This window comes from Ailuropoda melanoleuca, chromosome 13, assembly GCF_002007445.2.
Source record: "Ailuropoda melanoleuca isolate Jingjing chromosome 13, ASM200744v2, whole genome shotgun sequence".
Lineage (NCBI taxonomy): Eukaryota > Metazoa > Chordata > Mammalia > Carnivora > Ursidae > Ailuropoda > Ailuropoda melanoleuca.
This window is the reverse complement of record NC_048230.1, coordinates 24478223-24501103: the sequence shown is the minus strand read 5'-3', so window position 1 is coordinate 24501103 and position 22881 is coordinate 24478223. Positions and strand designations below refer to the sequence as shown.

General features: G+C 53.6%; 1 protein-coding gene across 1 annotated transcript; it reads left to right on the top strand.

Moving 5' to 3' along the window:
• The first annotated feature begins 14717 nt into the window (after positions 1–14717).
• On the top strand, positions 14718–22402 carry NR1D1 (nuclear receptor subfamily 1 group D member 1). Its single transcript, XM_002924928.4, has 8 exons — positions 14718–15369; positions 18100–18435; positions 18626–18714; positions 18819–18963; positions 19333–19976; positions 20286–20471; positions 21008–21218; positions 21914–22402. The coding sequence occupies exons 1-8, from the start codon at positions 15339–15341 to the stop codon at positions 22111–22113; spliced, it is 1842 nt and encodes a 613-aa protein (XP_002924974.1). The 5' UTR covers positions 14718–15338; the 3' UTR covers positions 22114–22402.
• Positions 22403–22881: the final 479 nt, after the last annotated feature.

The following is a 22881-nucleotide window of genomic DNA, read 5'->3' as shown; positions in this document are numbered from 1 at the left end:
CCTTGACTTTTAGCTTGGTTGAGAGTGATAGTTATATTGACATTAATACAGTGTAAAAGATAGTGAAACCTAGGGAAGAATGAAGTTGTTTTGGAGTACAGAGAAGATAGAACATACTACCTGGAAGGGATTGAGGAAGTGGCAACTGAGATGGGTCTTAAAGGTTGAGACCTTAGGAAGACATTCCACACTGAAATGACAGCATTACAAAGGCATGGGATAAAAGGGTAAATTGGAGTAAGTGAGAAATTGGCTGAAGTTTAGCTTGGATAGTGGAGAGTAGAGGGAATAAAGTAGATAAGATTTGTTGAGAACAGATTATGAAGGTGCAGGTAAGGAATGTTTAATTTATTAGCCAAGGTGAAATATCAAAGGATTTCCAGCAAAGCATAGAGTGACCAGATTTGTTTTTGAAAGCTAATTTCAATATTTGTATCTTCACACTGAAGGCAGAAGGCCAATTTAAGGCTGTTACTCCAAGGGTGAGATGACACGTGGTGAATCTAAGATGCTGGTGGTATGTGGTCCTGCGTCATCAGCATCACTGGGAACACGGAAATGCAAATTCTCAGGCCTTACTCTAGACCTAATGAATCAGAAACGCTGCGGTGGGACTCAGCAGTCCGTGTTTTAATTTTTTTTAAAAGAGTTTATTTATTCATGAGAAAGAGAGAACAAGCAGGGGGAGGGGCAGAGGGAGAGGAAGAAGTAGGCTCCCAGCCAATCAAGAAGCCCAGTGCGGGGCTCCATCCCAGGACCCCAGGATCACAAGCTGTGCTGAAGGCAGACACTTAACTGGCTGAGCCACCCAGGTGCCCCAGCAGTCTGTGTTTTAACAAGCCCTCCAGGTGATTCTATTTTTTTTTTTTAAGATTTTATTTTATTTGACAGAGATAGACAGCCAGCGAGAGAGGGAACACAAGCAGGGGGAGTGGGAGAGGAAGAAGCAGGCTCACAGCAGAGGAGCCTGATGTGGGGCTCGATCCCACAACGCCGGGATCACGCCCTGAGCCGAAGGCAGACGCTTAACCGCTGTGCCACCCAGGCGCCCCTATTTTTTTTTTTTTAAGATTTTATTTGGCAGAGAGAGAGAAGGAGAGAGGGAACACAAGGAGGGGGAATGGGAGAGGGAGATGAAGGCTTTCCACTGAGCGGGGAGCCTGATGTGGGGCTGGATCCCAGGACCCTGGGATCATGACCTGAGCTGAAGGCAGACGCTTAACAACTGCGCCACCCACGTGCCCCTCTCCAGGTGATTTTTTTTTTTTAAGATTTTATTTATTTATTCGACAGAGATAGAGACAGCCAGTGAGAGAGGGAACACAAGCAGGGAGTGGGAGAGGAAGAAGCAGGCTCATAGCGGAGGAGCCTGATGTGGGGCTCAATCCCATAACGCCGGGATCACGCCCTGAGCCGAAGGCAGACGCTTAACCGCTGTGCCACCCAGGCGCCCCTGTTTTGTTTCTTAAGTAGGCTCCATGCTGAGCACGGAGCCCAACTCAGGGCTTGAACTCATGACACTAAGATCAACACCTGAGCTGAGAGCAAGAGTCGGGCACTTAACTGACTGAGTCACCCAGGTGTTTCAAGATGAGTGGTAATCTAAGGTGTCAGGGCTGTGAAGATATAGAGGGAAAGACAGGTGGGAGACTCAATGGTTAGAAACAAAGGCTCTGTTGCCAATGAGATTGCAAGCAGCAATCATAGTTCCACCACTCTATAGAATTTTATTTAGGGACACTGAAATTTGAATTTCATATAGTTTTCATGTGTCATGATATGTTTTAGATTTTTCAACTATTTAAAAATTCTTAGCTTAGGGGCACCTAGCTGGCTCAGTCCGTAGAGCATGTGACTCTTGATCTCGGGGTCATGAGTTCAAACCCCGCCTTGGACGTAGAGCTTACTTAAACATAAATTTTTTTTTAAATTTTAGCTTTTTCTTAGCTTGTGGCAAATACAAAAAGAGGCATTGGGCTGGACTTGGCACTGGGGCTGCAGTTCGCTACTCCCACTCAGCTAGAGACTAATAGACAAACTAGAACCAATCTCCAAAACAACAACAAAACAGTGTATAGTATCCATGTAAATCAATACAGGGTGGCTTAGAACAGTTATTCTGAGATTATATGCTTCCTATTCTGTGTGTGTTAAAATTTACTTTCTTTTGTGAAATAATGGTGACAGTAAATAACAATCAGTGGTAGTAGTTTTTTAATGTCTTTACTTGGCAAAATAGAACGCTGGCAATTCTAGATCAGTCCCCCATGTTGTTGCTGTTGTTGTTTTTTTCCTGGAAACTTTACAGCTCTGAAATCCAAAGTCTAAGATTTCACTACTCCAGATTAAGTAAACATGCTTTTCTCCCCCAAAGCCAAAAGGCTGGAATTTTTTGGATTTGGAGGTCTGATCTTCTTGATCTCAAGTCACAGGATGAGGTAGATAAACCACCAGAAAACTGAGCCCTGGGAAAAGCAGCTCTTCTAGGAAGGGAAGAGAATTCTTGCTTCCAAACCATTAGGTTTTTAAACTGTGGTAATCCCTGAACTAAGACATATAAGGGCCCACGATAGCAAAGAGTAAAGACCGAGAGGGAGAAAGTGGAGCTGCTCCCTGTGAGGGCACCTAGGAAAACCTTAGGACCCATAAATCAAGTCCCCAAATAGTCCCCTGCCTATTTTATCCTTGATGGGATAATGACCATTCCCTTTTGCCCTCTGGCTAAGGGTACGGTACGGATGGAGTTAAAGTCAACACTATCACTACTCTACCTACGCATTTAGGAGGGCTAGGATGGCGAATTTCCGAATTTCGTTTCTATAACCTACGTTATTTGAAGGGAGTGCCTGTGGTGTGCAAAGAGCAAGCCCCTTTACATGTCTGGGTCTTGGTTTTCCTAGACCAAAAAGAAAATTGAAGTAGGTCATCTCTAAGGCCCCTTCCATCTTAAAGACTGTCTGAAGCTGTGTTTTCCTGCGAACTGTGGGGCAGAACGAGGTAGTTCAGGAGGCTTGCTTTGGCTTCTCCCCAAGGAGAGAGGATTGATCTGGGCGGCTTCCTGAGGCTCTTGGAAAGGTAAATAAAGACTGGGGTTGCGTGGCTGGCATTAGCCCAGCCCCACATGGCTCCGAAATGAGACCAAGGGGGAGAGGCCACTTTGCCTTTCTCCGGGAGAATGGGGAATGGGGAACCAGCATGCAGCCACGGAGGTTTCCGGCTCCGAAGCCTGATACCGCTCAGAGCTCTTTCTGGCAGAAACCATGCCCTGCGTTCCCGGCCTCCGCGAGCAGCAGGCTTGTATGCTGCTCCTCTTTTCCCCTCTGCACGGGCCTCTCCGAGGGCAGGACACACCCACTCTGCTGCTTTTTTTTTTTTTTTTTTTTAATAAGAGCACAACTCAAATTTAGGTATTTTTCTCCCATTGCCAGCCCCGCCAAAACTTTCAGCGGACTCCGCCCACTCCACGTGGACCTCGCTTCCCTGTCCCAGCAACCCCTGCGAGAATCTCCCCCACCCCCCCAAAAAAAACACGTGACCAATTGTTATGTTTCCTTCCTGGGGCTCTCTTTTCTCTGGCACCAACGACTGAGCAAAAGTGCCCCCTTCAGGGTGAATGTGGGGCAGCAGCCTGGGAGGAGAGGAAAGTGGATTAAGGTGTGCATCGCTATATAGGAATGTGGCTGCGTCTCCTTAAAATGATTTCATGCCTCATAGCTCCCTGGTTAATAATATTAAGGATCATACAATTTAAAAGATGAGGCAAATTCAAGAGAAGGGATATCATCAAAGAAAACGACTTTGGGTGTGGAGTTGGGTGAAGTTTTAATCCCTCACTGCACAGTTGGTTACCTCTCCTCCAACTCCCATTTCCCCTGAGTTCTTCACTGCTGTTGGCAGAGCTCTCTGAAATCCTCAGATACCAGACAAGCACCAAGAGTTCTTTAATTACTGTCTGGATAATGGGAATATGGCCTCTCCTAGAGTGAGTGTTCTGCTTCTTGCCTCCTTCACCACGTCCCCTTCCCCAACACTGGAGGCAGTTCTCTCTCAATGGGCTGGTATTCCTCGAGGGCTGACATAAATTATTTCCAAAGCGGAGTTTCTTCTCTCAGCGTTAGGGACATCTGCCCTGGATGAGACGAGCACGGGGGATCATGTTGGAGGGAGAGGTGAGCAGGACAGCAAAATTAGTCCAGTAGGAAGGCTTGATGCATGGAACAAGAGGACTGACCAGGAAAAGCTAGAATATAGGTCAAATGAATCCAAACAGGGAACCAGTTTTCCTTGCAAAAAAATTCTGACCTAGCTTTGTCCATTCCTCCCACTCTTTTTCCCCACATGAGATGTGAGGTTGAGAGATTGGATAGGAAATTGGGGTGATGTAAGACATGTGGTTGGGGGCTGACTAGGAGAAAGAGTTGTATCAGGCAGTGTTACGAGAAAGAAGGGTAGGGTAGGGTAAATTTAAAATCAGAATTATCCCAGGACCATTTGTCCCTCAAAGTCATAGAGGTCATGAATAGTAGTCCAAGAGCTACAGGTCCTGGGGCCCAAAGAGGGGGACCTTATGGTAGCCAAGTAGCTGGCTCTCCAGGGGCATGTTAAGGAGCAATGTGTGGAAGGGAAGGGGAGGAGTCCGAGGGCACCTATTTGCAAGGGAAGCAAACGAAAAGCGAGTAAGCTAGAACATTAAAGACTAGGGACACTTGCTCTCCTATAACTCAGCAACTGTCAGCGCTCTCATTACCAGGTGCTATTTCCAGAGTCCTGGGCCTAGCGGAGGAAAAGGGAGGGGCCGTGGTGGAGAGACAGCCGGGTGCAGCCCGGCTGCAGTTCCAGAGTTTCGCCACTCCGGGGCTCCCGAGCTCAACCACAGCCCCATTAGAGTAAGAGAGGAAGAGAATCTCCCGGCCTGTGTGAGATGTCAGTGACAACCCTGAGCAGAGAGGTGACCTGGAGGTCATCTGCTCTGAAGCTGCAGACCCTTCACATGGCCGTTGGGAAGGCATCCTAAAAGGGACCTGTGGCCCTGGGAACTATCTCCCCATCTCTCACCCTCACCCTGTTCTCTGTGGTCATTTCCTCCCCCGCGTGTTTCCTTCCCCTCTCCCCAAACTCGGGGTGGGAGCACCACCGCCACCCGCCCCCCAGCCTGTCAGAGTCCTGAGGAATGTTCTCACCCTGGCTGGGTGCCGGGCTGTGGACTTCCTGGGCTTTGGGGGTGGGGCTTGGCAGAGGGGAAGCCCTTTGGAGAGGAGAGCCATCCAGCCCTGCACTGCCTGCGTGCTCTCCCCGTCATGAGCTCGCAGGCTCTTGCTCTCTCTCTCCCCTAAGTAAAAGGCTCATCTATCATTCTCTGTCACCACCACCTAATTTCCTCCCCCTACAATAGCATTTCCTTGCCAGGGCAAAACATCTACAATCTGGAGGCAGTGGGCATCCTAAATACTGTGGTTTATAATGAGAGAGAGGGAAAACACCTGTTTCAGAACCTGCCCTCCTGTTTCAGAAGCCTGTAGTGGGAAGGAGGGGCTCAGCTGTCACGGTCCTGAGGTAAGAGGGTTGTAAATGATAATTTGGTTGTAGGGCTTCTTCTGGATCCTTCTCAGACCTTCAGATCTAAGGAAGTACATGGGTCTCTATGTAATAAAGCTTGGGAGTGGATTTCTTTTTTCTTTTTTTTTTTTTTTAAAGATTTTATTTATTTATTCGACAGAGATAGAGACAGCCAGCGAGAGAGGGAACACAAGCAGGGGGAGTGGGAGAGGAAGAAGCAAGCTCACAGCAGAGGAGCCTGATGTGGGACTCGATCCCATAATGCTGGGATCACGCCCTGAGCCGAAGGCAGACGCTTAGCCGTGCCACCCAGGCGCCCCTGGGAGTGGATTTCTGCATATCTAACCACCTCTACTCAGCCTTCATATCCCTGAAATAAATCAGCTGAAATCTGAACTCACCAGTCCACATCAAGCCAAGGCAATCTTTCCAGCCCCTAAGACTAAGGTGGGCTCAGCAAAAATGGGGAGCAGGCAGAAACTACTTCCAAATCTGGTGAACAGGGACCAGGCCTGTCAGAGACCTCTGGCTCCCATCCAAGGGGTCACTGCTGAGAAATGTTTTTGTATTTGAGGTTTGGACTGTCTTCTGATATTGTCCACAAATGACAAAGTGAGAACTCAGCTCTGCAGTACCCCCTGCCTGTGGTCCCTCCGTGCCACTTTTGCAGCCTCTCTTCCTGACGTCATCTGCAGACCTGTGCCAGATTCCCAAGTTCCTATCTTGAAACCTCAGCCCCCACACCCAGGGCCTAGGGGAGAGCCGATGTAGGTTACTGCAGCTGAGCCTGCAGGGCTGTCTGCTCCTTGAGCCCAGAGCCTTCAGGCACAGAGAGGAACCCTTGCAGAGAGAAGTGAGAGAAAGGGCTCTGGGAGAACCACAGGAAAGCATATTCCTCAGAAAATGAAGAAGGGAGAGGCCAGGAGTCAACTGGTCACGCTTGAGACAGTAATGGGATCTCTGCTCTTGAGAGGCTGCGTGTGATGGAAGAAAAAAGGCCAGAGGAGAGGGGCTGAGCATGGCTCGCAACTCTGCCCTCCTTCTCCATGCCTCACCCTTGCTTTGTTTGCCTGTGAAAGGGAACCCTTCTGATCTGATGTCCATTCCCCCAGTTGCTTTGCTTTCCAGGCTCAGGTTTCATTCTCAGAAGCCTTTGTGATTTGCCTTAGAGACCCTCTGCTTCCTCTGGTCACAGTTTCTGGGGCTCAGGAAGCTAGAGTGGGCCAGAGTTGTCCCCACCCTCCCCCATTGAAAGACTTTTCCTGCTTGTTATCTGTTAAACTCATTTTGCCTGGGGTACTTCCAACCCTCTGGGACCTCATTCCTTTTCTTGGCTCTCCCTACCCCTGTCTCTGAGATCCCAAGGAGGGTGTGTGTGTGTGTGTGTGCGTGTGTGTGCACGCGCATGCACATATGTACATGGTGCTCGTATTCTCTTAGGTATGCATGGAGAGTCAAGGACCTATGGCTCTAACTAGTTTAGGGTTCCCATAGTCAGCAAAAATAGACAAGTCACCAGTTTTCCCCTCCAGCCTCAAAACAATTTAACCCACAATCACCTGTTCTTTTTTAAAAATATTTTATTTATTTATTTATTTGAGAGAGAGAGACGGAGATAGTGAGAGAGAGCACAAGCAAGGAGGAGAGAGAGAAGCAGGGAGCTCCCAGCTGATCAGGTAAGCCCAGTGGCAGGGCTCGATCCCAGGACCATGGGATCATGACCTGAGCCAAAGGCTTAAGCAACTGAGCCACTGAGGCACCCCCACAATCAACTATTCTAATAGGAGTCTCAGTTACAGGGTGAAAAGTAGGTAAGATGGAGAAAGGATAGATAATTACAACCCTAGGCTTCACTTCCTTTATTCTTCCCTAGCACCTTCCCCTCCCTTTTCAGATCTCAGTCACTCATCCTCCCACTACTTATCTGCTCTCATTTCCAGATCCTTACATACAGTAGGCACTCGATAAATGCTTTTCACACTGAGTCAAACTGAATCTGGTTGTGCTCTCTGGCTAAATTTAGCTAAAGAAGCCCAAAAGGGGAAGGTGGCCATTCCCCAGATCTTGGACTAGACCCTGCAGGACTGATTGCTGGGGAACAAACCCTCAGAGCACTGCTCATCTCAGCATGCATCTGAATTACTTGCAGGGCTGAGCTCTACTGCCAGAGTTTCTGATTCAGCAGGCCTGGGCTGGGACCTGGCAATCTGTCTTTCTAACAGGTGCCCAGGCGATGCTGACCCCACTCCTAATCCTGCGGCCACCAGTGGAGCCCGAGAACCATGGTGTTAGGGTGTTAGCACAGCCCCTTGCCCCAGTGCTCACCATGGGGACCTGACTGGTTCCAATATTACATAGTTTAAGAGGAAGAAACAGGTGAGAATTGGAAACGTGACCCCTGCTCAGCCCTCCACCTCAACATGGATAGGGACCTAAGAAAGGGCAAGGGCAGCAGAAGTCGGGGTGGGACTGACGATCTCTTCTATGTCGTTTAAAATAGCCCACGGACTCCATCCTTGCTGAAAGTCACTTCCCAAAAACATGTTTTGCAGCAGCAGCAGAGGAGCACTAGGAATTTCCTGTGGCGAGGCAGCGCCAGCGTGGGGAGGGGAGAGGCAGTGCGGAGCTGAGAGCCTTCCCTTGGCTCGGGCAGGGCCACGTGCCCCACCCCCTCGCTTGCACATGTCTCCGCCACCACCGCCGCCGCAGCCGGGCTGTTTATGAGCGAGTTGTTGTGGTAGAAATGGAGCAGGCTGCACATGCCCGGGCCATGTGACCCGGGCAGCCCGCGTGAGCCTCGGCCGGCACAAACACCCTCGGCCGGGTCCTCCCCAGGCCAGAGAAACGGGAGGAAAGATGGGGAAGGCGCAAAAGGGCGCTAGGCTCCCTTCTTCCCTATCTCCAGGCTCTTTATCCTGCTTCTGTCTCCTTTTGTCTCTCCTGAACCACTGGGGGAGCAAAGACTCAGGAAAGAAACATGGTTTCCCCTGGCATAGTCTCCTCCCAGGCAACCCAGTGGCGTTTATACGGCCCAGAGTCCTAGGCCCCATGTGCACAAAGGGCCTTCCCGAGCCAAGAGCACAGAGTGGCTGCCCCAGCCCTGGACTGGGGTTGACGTGCCAATGTCAGCCCAGAGCCAAGACTTGGTTTCCCTGCAGCCTGGGCTCCCCAGATCAGGCTGCCTGGTCCCCTCTTTCTAGGAAGGAGGATGCCACACACAGAGGCAGCAAGGGCCCATTCCAGGATTAGAACAAGGAGAGTTCAGGGATTTGTGGGGTCAGGGACAAGAAGCCAGGGTTCTTTCCGCAGCAGTGGTCTGTGGGACAGGAAAAGGAAAGTCCCTCTGCCAATTGGGGGATAGGGAGGAGCTGAGGGCGGGGGTGGGGGGGGGGATCTGGAGGAACTTCACGCTAACCCCAGTCCAGCTGGAGAACAAACCTCCATCCCTCGTGGAAGTGTCCCGTCCCATCCCCCTGGCCCTCCCAGCCCCATAGAGTCCTTCTCTCAGCACTCTAACCCCAGACCCCCACTGCAGCCCTCTGCTGCAACCCCCACCCCCCGCCCGTGACCCCGTTTTGAGCAGCAGTGCCTCTTGCTGGGATGTGAGACCGTGCTGGAGTCAGGCGGACAGTAGGTTAGCAGGAACAAGCAAACGAAACGAGCACGACCCACATTTCCTCATCGCACCAAAACTTCGCAGATCCTGCATTGCAGAACTCGCGATTTTTTTTTTTTTTTATCTCTGCTGGGCCCCTACACACGTCTGCATTTTTGCAACCAGCACAGATTTTTTTTTTCCAGGGTGCAAACTGTGCATTCTAATGAGCCAAAGCTCCTTCCTGTGGCATTGAAAATCTCTTTGGCAAATTGCTTCTCCCCCCCACCCCACCCCAATTTAGAAGAAGGGGGGGATCCCAAATTTGCGAAGTCGCATCCTCTTTCTCTCCTTCTCCTACCCCCCCTCCCCCAAGATACTGCAGTCTTTCCGGCCCAACTCACAGCTGCAGACCAGGGGAGAGGGATGGGAGGAGGGAAAAATGAGCTTCTTTCCTTCCTTCCATGCAGGCTGAGCTGGAGGGGCGGGGGCTGCTTTTTTTCCTGGGCAGCCCATTGCACCCCTCCTTTCCCTCCCCATCCCAGCCAGTGTTTATGTAAGCCTCCCAGAAGCTACACACGTCCCCTAAGTCTGCCCAGGCCATGGCTCCTCCGAGGTCCGTCCTGCTCACGAGGACTGTCATGAGCCTCTGGCCTCCCCAGGCAGCTACGGGGAGTTCTGCAGAGGCCCAAGGAATGGGGATAAGGAGAGGGTTTGACCTAGAGCTTGTGTTAAGAGGTGGAAACACAGGCAGGCACACAGGTACCCCTTCACTCCCCACACACACTCCCTTGCATTTCAGTCCTACAGAGGCTCAAGGACAGACAACGGGCCTTTGCCAGACCTAGAAGACAAAACCACCAGTAGGCTCCAACAGCAGCATAGCAAAGGTTGGACAGGATGGCCTTGGCATCGCATGTGCTGGATGCCACCACCCCCCAACCCAGGGGGAGGAACCCCACGCCAGAAAGAGGGTGATCTGAGACTTAGTCTTCAACTGCCAAGGACAGTCCGTACACCTCCTGGATCCTGTGATGTGAGTGGGATCCTGGGCTCTGAAAGGGGGACCCTCCTTCCGGTTCCCCAAAGCATCTGCTAAAGAAGCGTTGGCCTAGGATGGTGGATGGCTTTAGAAGGCCTTTATGTACTTACAGGTGCACGTTGCTCAAGCAGGTACATGGGGAAGTGGGATGTTGTTTCCTTAGGGCTTTGTACACGACCTGAGGGGCCTTCCCTACTCTCATTGAACGAATCCATTCTTTTTCTTTTTTTTTTATTAAAAAATTTTATTTATTAGTATTATTTTTTACAACATAGTGATTCAACATTTATATACATTACAAAACGTTCACCACGGTAAGCATAGCTACCATCTGTCACCATGCGAAGTCACAGGAACCGATCCGTTCTTAACACACCCCCTGAAGGAAGCACCACGGTGCCTTCAAGGGCCCTGACCTACCTGCCCCCTCTCTTGTCACCAGCGATGGATTCCAAAGTCAGAGGGAGAGAGGAGGGTTCGGATGCCTGCTTCCGTGACTCACCCCTGGAGGGGTCTACGTGGACATGTGCTTTTGCTGTTTGTTGCACCCTCTCCTGCCCCCATCTACTTTCACAGCCACACAAGGAGAATGTGGGACGGGGAGAGGGGAGAGGATAAGGGAAGAGGAAACATGGGCCTGGGAAGGTGAGGTGCTTGTGGGGACAGGAGCAGGAGTAGTTCCAAGAGGTAGCTGGGGGAGCTTTAGCCCCCCCAAAAATCTCCATCAACTCTACCCGCTTTTTGCGCGCATCTTCTCAATCTTCAGTGCTTCACTTCAAGGACAGCTTCAAGACAAATCGGGTAGCCTCCGCCGGGTCCCCGGCAAGCTAACGAACATCTTGAAGCCTCAGGTTCCCTATTTCTAAAAGAAGAATGAGACCTGCAGCGTAGTGCTGTTATGGATATTAAATGAGATAATATAGGTAAACCACTTAGCCCAGAGCCTGGCCATACAGTTGGTACTTAATACATGCTTATTATTTTCTTTCCTTGGAGAAAGGAGTAGTGAGGTGAGGCTAGAATCTGAGGCAAAAATACATCCCCGGAACTCAGCCGTGGACCGTGCTTCACCCTCTCTTTCTCCAGCTCCCCCAAAGGACAAATCAGCTCAGACTCAGGCCCTCCTGTGGCATGTTCTTGAAATTTTCCCCAAGACATCAACGCTCTGGGTGGGTGAGGGAAAGCCAGCTGGCCCTTTCGAGACTACGAAGGAATCTAGGAGGGCAAGGCATGAGTCTTTCCCAGGCACATGGCTGCTTCCCTGATCCTGGGGCATCCCCAGGGTTTCTGACCCAGGTTTGCATCACCTGGGCAGGGAGGTTACATCCCTGGGCGATGGTTTGCTTGGTGAGAAAGGAGGGGGAAGGGAAGGCACCTACGGAAGCTTGACCTGGTTTCCAGCAAGGACCCACAGTCAGTCAGTCAGTCAGTCAGTCAGTCAGTCAGTCAGTCAGTCAGTCAAGCAGTCAGCCCAAGATTTAGGCCACCCAGGATTTGCCCAGGGCGTTGCCCTGTTTCTCAGAACAACACACTGGCGAGGAGCATGGATCTTGGATCAAATACACACATCTGTGCACACTCAGACCATTCACACACACTCGCACATGCAGTGTCTCACTCACAGATCATATGCATACTCTGACAAGAATTTAGAGCTCTTGCTCCCTTTCCTTCCTCTGCTTTATCTGTGCTGTCCAAAGAAATCCAGGAGAACTTAAAGACATATTTGGAAACACACACACACACACACACCATCCAACCCTTCCCCAAAATGGTGAAGTCAGGCCCCAGAATCCCAGACTCTGAGGAATCTAAGTAGAAGTGTGTGCAACATGGAGCCAGGGCTCTGCCTTGCTGTGCCGGGTCTTGGATATGCATGCATTCCACACAGTTCTAATCTGAGCACTGTTATATTAAGAGTCCAGTTCCTTCTTGGGCTGAATTTGGCTATAGGAGGAACGGGGTGTGTGTGTGTGTGTGTGTGTGTATGTGTGTAGAAGTGAACTGGAATGTCCAGCTGGCAGGAGAGGTGGGAGGCTGTGTTGAATTGCACCTGTTGTCTTAAGGTCAAGGTTGAGGTCAAAGAGAGGCCAAAGCTAGATTCCAGTCCAGGTCCCCAAAGGCCAGACTACTCAGCCTTTTCTTCCTCCCTTTGGTGGCTCTGGGTCCCATAGGTCTCTGTCCTTCTGCCAGTAGCGGCTGGCAGTAGAAGGAACAGGGTGGAGAGACTAGAAGCTTCTGGAGCCAAGGAAGAGTCCTGCCTCTTCATTCTTCTGTATCCTTCCCTCCAATTGTAGAAGGAAGATCCCAAAGTTACCTCTTTGTCAGGGACAAAAAAGGGGGGGGCTATGAGAAGTGCCGCAGGGGAAGGAGGGAGCAGAGGTAACCCCCCTTCTTTGCTTCCTCCCTCCCAGCCTCCGCCTTCATACCTCACTCAGACTGCAAAACAACCCAGCTCCTTGCCAAGAGTTAGGCTGACTGAATTTCAGCTCTCCCTCCCTCTGCTTCCTCTTCCCTCTCCCTGGGTGCAAACTCAGGGAGAGATTCTTGACCCTTGGCCCTTTTCCTATAGGGAAAAAGAGCAACAAGTAGAACAGGGGGTGGACAGAATCACAAGCAATGAACAGAGCTGTGGGCCTCAGGGAGGGTCCAGGACAACGAAGGGGAGTGTGCTAGTATGGGTGCTGGGGCTGGTGGGGCACTAGAGGTCACGCCAAGGGCCCTGATTTTGAATCCAGCCCTGGCAGATACCTGAGCCCTGGCCCCGGCTGTGAGGAAGAGTCAGGAAGAGAACAGAGAGCATGAAGTACTGGGCATAACAGCTCATTTCCCAGCATTCCCTCCAGAGCCCGGCAGGAGGGGGAGGGGAGGAGGCTGAGGTCAGAACCAAGTTTTCCTGAAAAGCCTCTTTCCTTGTTTGTCCTGGCCCCTCCCAGTCCCTCCCACGCTCATGGAGCTACCGCTTCCCAGCTCTGGGCTAGAGGAAGGGGCAGGCCAGGGGGGAGCCCACTGTCTTCTCTCTTCCACTTTTCCTTGGGTGTAGAGGGATAAAGCCGAAGCCCAGACTATTCTAAGGAGCCCATTTTAGGGAGCACGTCTCCTGGGAATCAGAGGGGCAGTGGTCAAGCCAGCTACTCAGTCACCTTCTCTCAGTCAACCTCATGGTCCTCTCTGTTTTCTCGCTTCCTCACCACCCAGGTTCCTCCTTCCTTGGTGCCCACACTCCTCCTTTTTTCTACCTCTCTGGTGACTGTCATGTTTCCAGGCATCCCTCAGTGCTGCCTCAGGAGCTGTCTGTGAACAAGTGGGGAAGGGCTTCCTGTGCAGAAAAAAACCCAAAAAACAAAAAACAAAAATAAAAACAAAAACCCTCCCTAAAAGCTCTGGGACCAAGGAGGAATGAGAGGGAAGCAGCAGGTGACTCAGGCTTACTTGGCTGCTTGAAGAAGAGGCTCTCCCCCATCTCTCCCCACAATCCAAGTCCTCGAGCGAGAGAGACCCATTTTCACCAGTGGGGCAGATGCTGCTCTGAAGGGAGATGCTGGCTGTTTCTAACCCCTGGGCAGTGTTTGCCTTGCATGTCTGCCCATCTCCCTGCTGTTTAGGGTGGGCAGGGGGAGCTAGGAATGAATGTCTGACCTCGGGCCACCCACTTCTTCTAGGCCTCATTTTCTTTTTACCAGGGAAAGGATACTGAGGAAAGGGCACAGGGGTTAAGATCTTCAGAGTTCCCTTACGTGGGATCTACATTTTGCACTCAAGCACTGGTGGTGGGGGGATGGGGTGTCATTCTCCCCCAGACCCCTGCCTCACCTTCGACCCCATTACTTTAGGACCTCAGAGCACTTTCACCATAAAGTTCCCCTCCCTGGTCTTTTTTATTTCCCAGACAAAGGGAAGTGACTCACCCCAAAGTCACCTCGAATGAGTGGGGTGGTGTCATACAAGCAAACAGGGAGTCCCTAGGGACAACCTCAACCCCATGGCGACAACTCCCTTCCCTAGGGGTGTTCTCCCTAAGGAGAGTAGAAGGGAAAAGGGGTCACATTTCCTTTTGGTCTCAGGACTTGGCTGGACAGCAGAAATTCAGCTTAAGTTCCTGACTCCGGGGATATCTCCGTCCCCTACTTTTCATCTCTCCCTGTGTCACCAGTAACCTCAAGGCGAGGTCAGTCCTGCAATCACGTGAAGCCCTCACGTTTGCAAGGTTTGCAGAAAGAGCCTGTTAGTTTTTATCTCCCAGGGAGCAGCCAAGCTTGCCAGTCCCTCCCCAGGAATTCACATGCCTCTGCCATACAGGCTTTCCAAACACGCCACCCTGACTTTTCAGTGAACCCCATCCCGTTCGGCTCTTAGCTCCTCCCCGGCCCCAGCAACGGCTTTTGCAAGGCAGAAAGGGGGAAATAAACGCAGTTCGCGCACTTTGCCAATGGACTACAAATCCCGAGAGGCTTAGCGTTACGCAGGCGCACGGAGCTCAACGTGCCTGCTGCTGGAAAAGTGTGTCACTGGGGCACGAGGCGCTCCCTGGGATCACATGGTACCTGCTCCAGTGCCGCGTGCGGCCCGGGAACCCTGGGTTGCTGGCGCCTGCGCAGAGCCCTCTGTCCCAGGGAAAAAGGCTGGGGCAAAAGGCGGCTGAGATTGGCAGAGTGAAATATTGCTGCCGAGGGAACGTAGCAGGGCACACGTCTCGCTTCCTTGCGCCTGGGTGCCCCGTTTCTCCCCATCACCTACTTACTTCCTGACTGCATCCTCTCTCCCTCTGGGACTTTTGCACCGGGAGCTCCAGATTCGCTACCCTGCAGCGCTGTGAAGCCGTCAGGCAGTGGCACCCCGTGCACTGCAGAGACCCGACCCTCCTTGCTACCTTCCAGCCAGAACTACAGCAGGCTGATTTCCCCCCTCCCCCACACTCTGCTCTTCCCATGCAAAGCAGACCTCCGTTGCCTCTGCGTCCTACCCTTCTGCAGGGCTGCAGTCCGGCCACCCCGAGACCTTGCTGCCGGGTGCCTCGCATCGCGTTTGCGATCCGCGGGGTCCATTCCCCGCCCTCAGTCACTGCCCAGGGGGCGACAGCGGCAATTGCAACCTCCGGTCTGTGTCAAGGTCCAGTTTGAATGACCTCTCTCTGCCAGTGAAGACATGACGACCCTGGACTCCAACAATAACACAGGTACCGGGATTCCTTTACTATCATCATCCTTTGTCACTGTCTCCTCACTTCCATATATGCCTTAGAACAAGAGGAACTTTGTAAGGGACTGGGGACTCCCTCGGCTTGGGGAATTTGCTAGCATAATGGGGACCATAGGCTGGGATTTCCGGTGGGAGTTGTTCGTCCTGGGAATGCGCCCGGAGGCGCCCCACCACCACCTCTCAGAGTCCCAAAGCTCCCTTTAGCCTGAAGGACTCGGATCCCGGGCAGGAGGTAATGGAGAGCGGGTACATGTGATAAGATGCACAGTTTTGAGGTCCTGGGAGCTTTGGAGCAGAGCCCCAAACGCCCCTCTCTCCCCCTCCCCCCTCGCCTGCAGCTGTGGCATGCCTGGCCTTCTCGGAAAGAGGACCCCCCTCCTTCCTCGTTTCCTCTTCCCCTAGTTCCTGCAAGCTCAAGGGAACCTGAGAAGCAGTGGGGCGATAGGGGCTCCAGGCGGGAGGGGCTGGGGGAATGGGTCGGATCTCACTGGGGAATCCTCAGTGACAGCAGGGAGCGGCACTTGAGGAACCAGCAGAGTGGTGCCCTGCCCCAGGGAGGACACCCACAGCACCCGGGAGGCCCGGAGGGCTCACATGGCTGCGGAGTCGGGGCCACGTGCTGCGTTTGTTTTCATTCAGCAGAAGCCGTGGCCGCCACCCCATTGGTCGTTGCCTTCCGGCCCCGTTACATAATGAGCTCCGCCCCCCCCGGTCGCCCCGGCAACGCGTGTTCCCTTCTCTCCTCCCCTCAGTTGCCCCGGCCCGGCTGGCGTTTGGGACCCAACCCAGGACCCGGAGGCCTGGGAGGGGCGGGACAGGGGCGGGGCTGCTGCTCCCGATTGACGGGAAGCGGAGAGGGCGGGGCTTCGAGTTCCGGGGTTCCTCGTTGGGGAGCCACGTGCAGGAGGCACACGTGGAGTGGGGACGTGAGGCCGGCTGAGGGCCCGGCTCCCGCCCCGCCCCGCCAAGATCTGGGTGAAGCTGGGCTGACTCACCGCCCCCGCCTGCCTCCTTTTCCTGTCCGCCTGCCTGGGGCCCCCTTCTCCCCATCACCGAAGCAGAGTAAGATGGAGCCATCCCTGACCTCTCGTGGCCTCATGTTTACACTCCTCAATGGTACCTCACATCTAGCCACCCTTCTCCTCGTTCCTTTCCTCTTTATTCTGTTTGCACCTACTTCACTTTACTGCCTTTAGATTCAGTTTCGCCGCGTTCCAAATTCTGTTCCTGGAGCATCTCTTTCCTTAGTCCAGCAGACACTGCTTTACTCCCCACCCCCACCAAGCAAGCAGCAGTTTGTCACGAAGGACTTCCCCAGAACAGCCAGAATCATAACTGAAGCTTTCATCTTTTTTTTTTTTTTCTTCACAGAAAGGAAAACTGAGACCCAGAGAGGAGAGTTAATTTCCTCTAGGTCACAAATCAAGTTGGTTGTGACAGATCTAAATCTAGAACTAGACTCTTTCGGGCATGCCCCTCACTTCCAGGTTAGGGTTATCTTTGGATGAAGGTCTTACTCCCTTTTGGGGGATGGGTGAACTAGGTCAAGTTCATTTACCACCAAATAATATCCCATCCCCCACCCCTACCTCAACCCTGAAACTGTAGGAGCTGATCTGTTGTGCAACTATTTTACTGGGAGCTGGGTTCACCCTGACCAACCTTGAGCTATTTTAAGGTTGCCCTGCCCAGCTCAGTGTGTGTCAGTGGGTGAGCAAGACATGTGCCTCTGGATACACGGTGACATGGCTTGTGTTGGCTCACACACGTGTCCTAGGATCCTCCCTTCTCGCACCCCGCCTGTGGCAGGCCAAGCTAGGTGCTTGGCAAAGGTGTGGCAGGCAGGTCACCTTTCCACCTGCTAATACCATGGGAACACAGCCACCTGGTTGGCAATGTAACCAGAGGGCTGAAGTCCCTGAATGGCCAAAGAGCCAAGGTCGTTGTCACCAGGCTGAGAGATCTAGAAGGGGATTTCCAAAGTCCTAGGCTGGACAATTTGTTTTTCATGTCCACCTCCTGCAGTGTGCTCTGCTAAGTCTTTCCTGGATTGGAGGGAGAATCCGCTCTGACTCTTGCTCTTGGAGGCCAGGGGAACCAGCCTGGGCAGGTTCAGTACCTTCAGTATCTTTGGAGAATATGTCTTCCAGTTTTGGGGGAATGTGACTGGCTTACTCTTGTAAGACCTCTACTCTCCTCAGTGTTGGCTAGTTGGCCCTCCATAGTCTCATCCCTGGAATGTTCTTGTTGTTAACATTGGCAGCTAGTTTTTTTTTGGGGGGGAGGGGAAACTGGGCATTCTGGATGGGTCTCAATGGCTCATCCCATCCCCAGGTCTGCCACTGACAACTAAGTCATTGGCTGCACTCGATATTCCCAAGGAAGGCATCCAGGGCAGGGATGGTGCATAGGTGAGACGCCTGCAGAGGTCCTGCCTCTAGAGAGGCACCTCATACCCAAGGCAGAAGCTGAATGTACCCTGCAAAGGGTCTTGGGGTGTTGGTTGGCCATGTCATGTCTGGTATGTGTTGGGGAATTGCTCACTGCGGGCTCTTCCTGGGACTCCCCAGATTAAGAGTTTCACATGGTTAACTTCTGAGCATCCAGCAGAGTTTGCGGGAGGAAAGCTGGGGGATGAGCAGAGTGGTCCCCTGGGACCAAAGATATATGGCTGCTGACACCCCCTTCCCTTGTGTTTTCCTGCCAGGTGGTGTCATCACCTACATTGGCTCCAGCGGCTCCTCCCCAAGCCGCACCAGCCCTGAGTCTCTCTACAGTGACAGCTCAAACGGCAGCTTCCAGTCCCTGACTCAAGGCTGCCCTGCCTACTTCCCACCGTCACCTACAGGCTCCCTCACCCAGGACCCGGCTCGATCCTTTGGGAGCATTCCACCCAGCTTGAGTGATGATGGCTCCCCTTCCTCATCTTCCTCATCCTCCTCCTCCTCCTCCTTCTATAATGGGAGCCCCCCAGGGGGTCTACAAGTGGCCCTGGAAGATAGCAGCCGAGTGTCCCCCAGCAAGAGCACCAGCAACATCACCAGTGCGTACATTTCCAGCTGATTTGGGGAAAGGCAGCCAGGCCTAGGTTGGGACCTGGCGTTCCCATGACATAGTTATTCCCAGGGCCTTCCGCGGCCTCCGGGATTTCTCCTAGAGTCGAACCAACTGCTGTCCAGCCCATCTCGGCCACTCAGCCCTCCCGCTCACCCGCTGCCTCTCTCTTCCCGCAGAGCTGAACGGCATGGTGCTGCTGTGTAAAGTGTGCGGGGATGTCGCCTCGGGCTTCCACTACGGCGTGCACGCCTGTGAGGGCTGCAAGGTGAGACAGGGTGGGGGTGAGGGCAGAGGCACGTGACCTCCTCCCTCCGGGCACAGGGACCTGGCCTGGCTGGAGACGCTCACTAGCTGCCCCTGTCCTTCCAGGGCTTTTTCCGTCGGAGCATCCAGCAGAACATCCAGTACAAAAGGTGTCTGAAAAATGAAAATTGCTCCATCGTCCGCATCAATCGGAACCGCTGCCAGCAGTGTCGCTTCAAGAAGTGTCTCTCCGTGGGCATGTCTCGAGATGGTGAGCAGCGGCCTTGCCCCACAGGCCTCCCCACCACGCCCCCCGCCCCTTCCTTCCACCCAGAGTTTCTGAGTTAATCCCTCCCTTTAAAAAGTCCCAACGAGACATGTCATACTGTGAGTCTCCTTTGCTTTGGGGCCGCCCATTTTTCATCCTCTTGGATAAACACCCTTCTTTCCTATGAGCTCCTCTGGCCGCCTCCGATGGCAATCCCTGCTTGGAAAAGCCCCCTGCATGGGCGCGGCCTTGGTTCTGGTTTTGATGTGGAACCCCGAGCCTTCAGGGCCTTGCCCTTTGAGGAGGGAGGAAGGAAGGGAAGCACGTGAGTGTGTATGAGAACTTCCTGACGCTGCTCTCATCCTGTCACAGCTGTGCGTTTTGGGCGCATCCCCAAACGGGAGAAGCAGCGGATGCTGGCCGAGATGCAGAGCGCCATGAACCTGGCCAACAACCAGTTGAGCAGCCAGTGCCCGCTGGAAAGCTCGCCTGTCCAGCATCCGACCCCAGGCCCCATGGGCCCCTCACCACCTCCCGCTCCGGCCCCCTCACCCTTGGTGGGCTTCTCCCAGTTCCCACAACAGCTGACGCCTCCCCGTTCCCCAAGTCCTGAGCCCACAGTGGAGGATGTGATATCCCAGGTGGCCCGGGCCCACCGAGAAATCTTCACCTATGCCCATGACAAGCTGGGCACCTCACCTGGCAACTTCAATGCCAACCATGCATCAGGCAGCCCTCCAGCCACCACCCCACACTGCTGGGAAAGCCAGGGCTGCCCTGCTGTCCCCAATGACAACAACGTCATGGCTGCCCAGCGTCATAATGAGGCCCTGAATGGTTTACGCCAGGCCTCCTCCTCCTACCCTCCTGCCTGGCCCCCTGGCCCTGCCCACCACAGCTGCCAGGAACCCAACAGCAACGGGCACCGTCTCTGCCCCACCCATGTGTACCAAGCCCCAGAAGGCGAAGCACCTGCCAACAGTCCACGGCAGGGCAACTCCAAGAACGTTCTCCTGGTGAGGGCACTGAGGGTGAGGTGGGCAGGGGGCCTGGGAGACTGGATTTAGCAGAAGGCAGCTGGGTGTGCCTGGACGCTCATGCAGGAATATCCTCTTGCCAGGGGAGGATGCTCAGGCCTATAGTAAGGGCTCTGCCTGTGAATCCCTGATCTCCACCTGGCACCTGCTTGCTACTTTACCTAAAAGACCCATCCTCCAGGGCCACAGCCCCTAACCCAGGCAGAAGCTGGGGTCCATCCCTTCTTGGGGAACCCATGTGAGCCAGCCTGGTTGATATTCCCCTCCCCAAATCCCTTTCTTCTCCAGGCATGTCCCATGAACATGTACCCACACGGACGCAGTGGGAGAACCGTGCAAGAGATCTGGGAGGATTTCTCCATGAGCTTCACACCCGCTGTGCGGGAGGTGGTAGAGTTTGCCAAGCACATCCCTGGCTTCCGTGATCTGTCTCAGCACGACCAGGTCACCTTGCTTAAGGCTGGCACCTTTGAGGTGAGTGACCCTTTGTGCTCCCTGCTCTTGACCTTGGGAAGGATCCAGCAGAAAGACTTGGTGTCTGGGATAGGCAGGGGCTCTGAAAGGGTTTGGAACCCCAGTATCTTGGTCCTGGCAGACTCTGCCGAAGGAGGGGGCAGAACCCCTCCCCACCCTGCCTTGGGATGGCTGGGTCTCCTGTCATCTTAGCTGAGGTCTAATCACATCCCATTACCTTAAAATAACACCTTAGGGCACATTGCTACCCCTGTTCCAGGCACGAGCAAATTCACTTTGGTGAACTCTTGTGACCTTGCCCAAGGTCATGGGAAGTACCAAAGCTAAGACTCAGATCCAGGCCTGCTGGATTCCAAAGCCAGGGTGATGTTCCCCATCCCTCCATCTTCCCCCCCCACTGCCCATTCAGAAACCACCCCCACTCTTCCCTGAGAAGTCTAAGACAGCCCCAGTAAACCCCCTGGAAAACTTTAGGGGCAATTTGGCATGTGCGCCCCCCGCCCCACCCAAGGATGACTGTCCCCATCCCCCCCCAGGTGTTGATGGTGCGCTTCGCATCGCTGTTCAACGTGAAGGACCAGACAGTGATGTTCCTGAGCCGCACCACCTACAGCCTGCAGGAACTCGGAGCCATGGGCATGGGGGACCTGCTCAGTGCCATGTTCGACTTCAGCGAGAAGCTCAGCTCCCTGGCGCTTACCGAGGAGGAGTTGGGCCTCTTCACCGCGGTGGTGCTTGTCTCTGCGGGTAGGTCAAGCTCTCGCCTGAGCCTGACCCCGGGGGAGGAGGCGGACGCAGTTCAATTCAACACACCTTTTATGGAGTACCTACCCTATGCCAGGCCCCGCACCGGGCACTGGGGATACAGACATGATTCAGACACAGTCTAGCTGGGGAGACAGACTCATGCCCGACTAATTATAAAACAGTGAGATAAGTGTCACAGTAGAAGCATGAACCAAGGGCTTTGGAAGCACAGACAACTATTTCTGCCTGGGGGAGCTGGGGAAGGAGGTGACACTTGAGTGGGGCCTCACAGGACAAGTAAGATATTGCCAGGCAGAGGGGGAAGGGCATCCCAGGCAGAGGGAACTACAGAGCAAAAAGCAAGGGAGCCTGGGCGCGTTTGGCCTGTTCAGGGAAGGAGAGTGGCCTTGTGGGGTGGGAGGTGACCAGCCCTGCTGAGCCCACGCTCCCAGCTTTCAGCCACCTCCTGCTCTCGGGGCAGAGGCCTGGGAGAAGGAGTTGCGCTCCCCTCCTCCTCCTTCCCCCGTGGGCCCTCTGAGGGGCTTCAGGGAGAGGCTGCACCGGCAGCGGCGCCGGCAGCGGCCGCGTCCTCCTCGGAGACTGCCTCGGAGACCTCCTCCTTCTCGTGGGCCTCCTCCGGTTCCTCCTCAGAGGAGCTCAGGGAGCCTGCCTCACTGCTGTCGTCTTCCCCACAGACCGCTCGGGCATGGAGAATTCCGCTTCGGTGGAGCAGCTCCAGGAGACGCTGCTGCGGGCTCTTCGGGCTCTGGTGCTGAAGAACCGGCCCTCGGAGACTTCCCGCTTCACCAAGCTGCTGCTCAAGCTGCCGGACCTGCGGACCCTGAACAACATGCATTCCGAGAAGCTGCTGTCCTTCCGGGTGGACGCCCAGTGACCCGCCCGGCCGGCCTTCTGCCGCTGCCCCCTTGTACAGAATCGAACTCTGCACTTCTCTCTCCTTTACGAGACGAAAAGGAAAAGCAAACCAGAATCTTATTTATATTGTTATAAAATATTCCAAGATGAGCCTCTGGCCCCCCGAGCCTTCTTGTAAATAACTGTCTCCCTCCCCCATCACTGACCCTCCCGTCCTCCCCTATTTAAATCACTCCCCCCTCTTATGCTCTAGCCCCCCGATTTGTTCTATTCCTGTCTCAAATCCAATAGTTCACAGCTGAGCTGGCTTCTGTGGTGTGTGCTCGTTTGGGGGGCAGGGTGGAAATACTGCCAAGGCTGGGGCACACCTCTCCATCTGGTCAGTTTGTGGGGCGGGTACTCTGCCAGCAGATGGGAGGATACAGGGAAACAGCACACAAGTCTAAGGGGGGTGCCCAAGGGGGTTATTTTCATCATATATTTATTACATAAATATATAGTAAAATAGACGAGCAACAATTACCATAAAAATATCTTTCTTTAAAATCCTGACCCAAAACACAACGGGGTGAAAAATCGCACGTAACAGACATACTGATTGTCAACGTGGGGCAGGAGTAGGAGCCCCCCAAGTCACCCCTATCGGTCCCCCCCTCCCTGGGGAAGGGGACCTACCTCCTTCCCTGTTTCTGGCCACAACCCCCCCCCACCCCAGCACCAGCTTCTCATACATTCAGTAGCGCCTCTAGGGAAGTGCCCCCTCCCCCCACCCAGGAGTTCCTGGGGC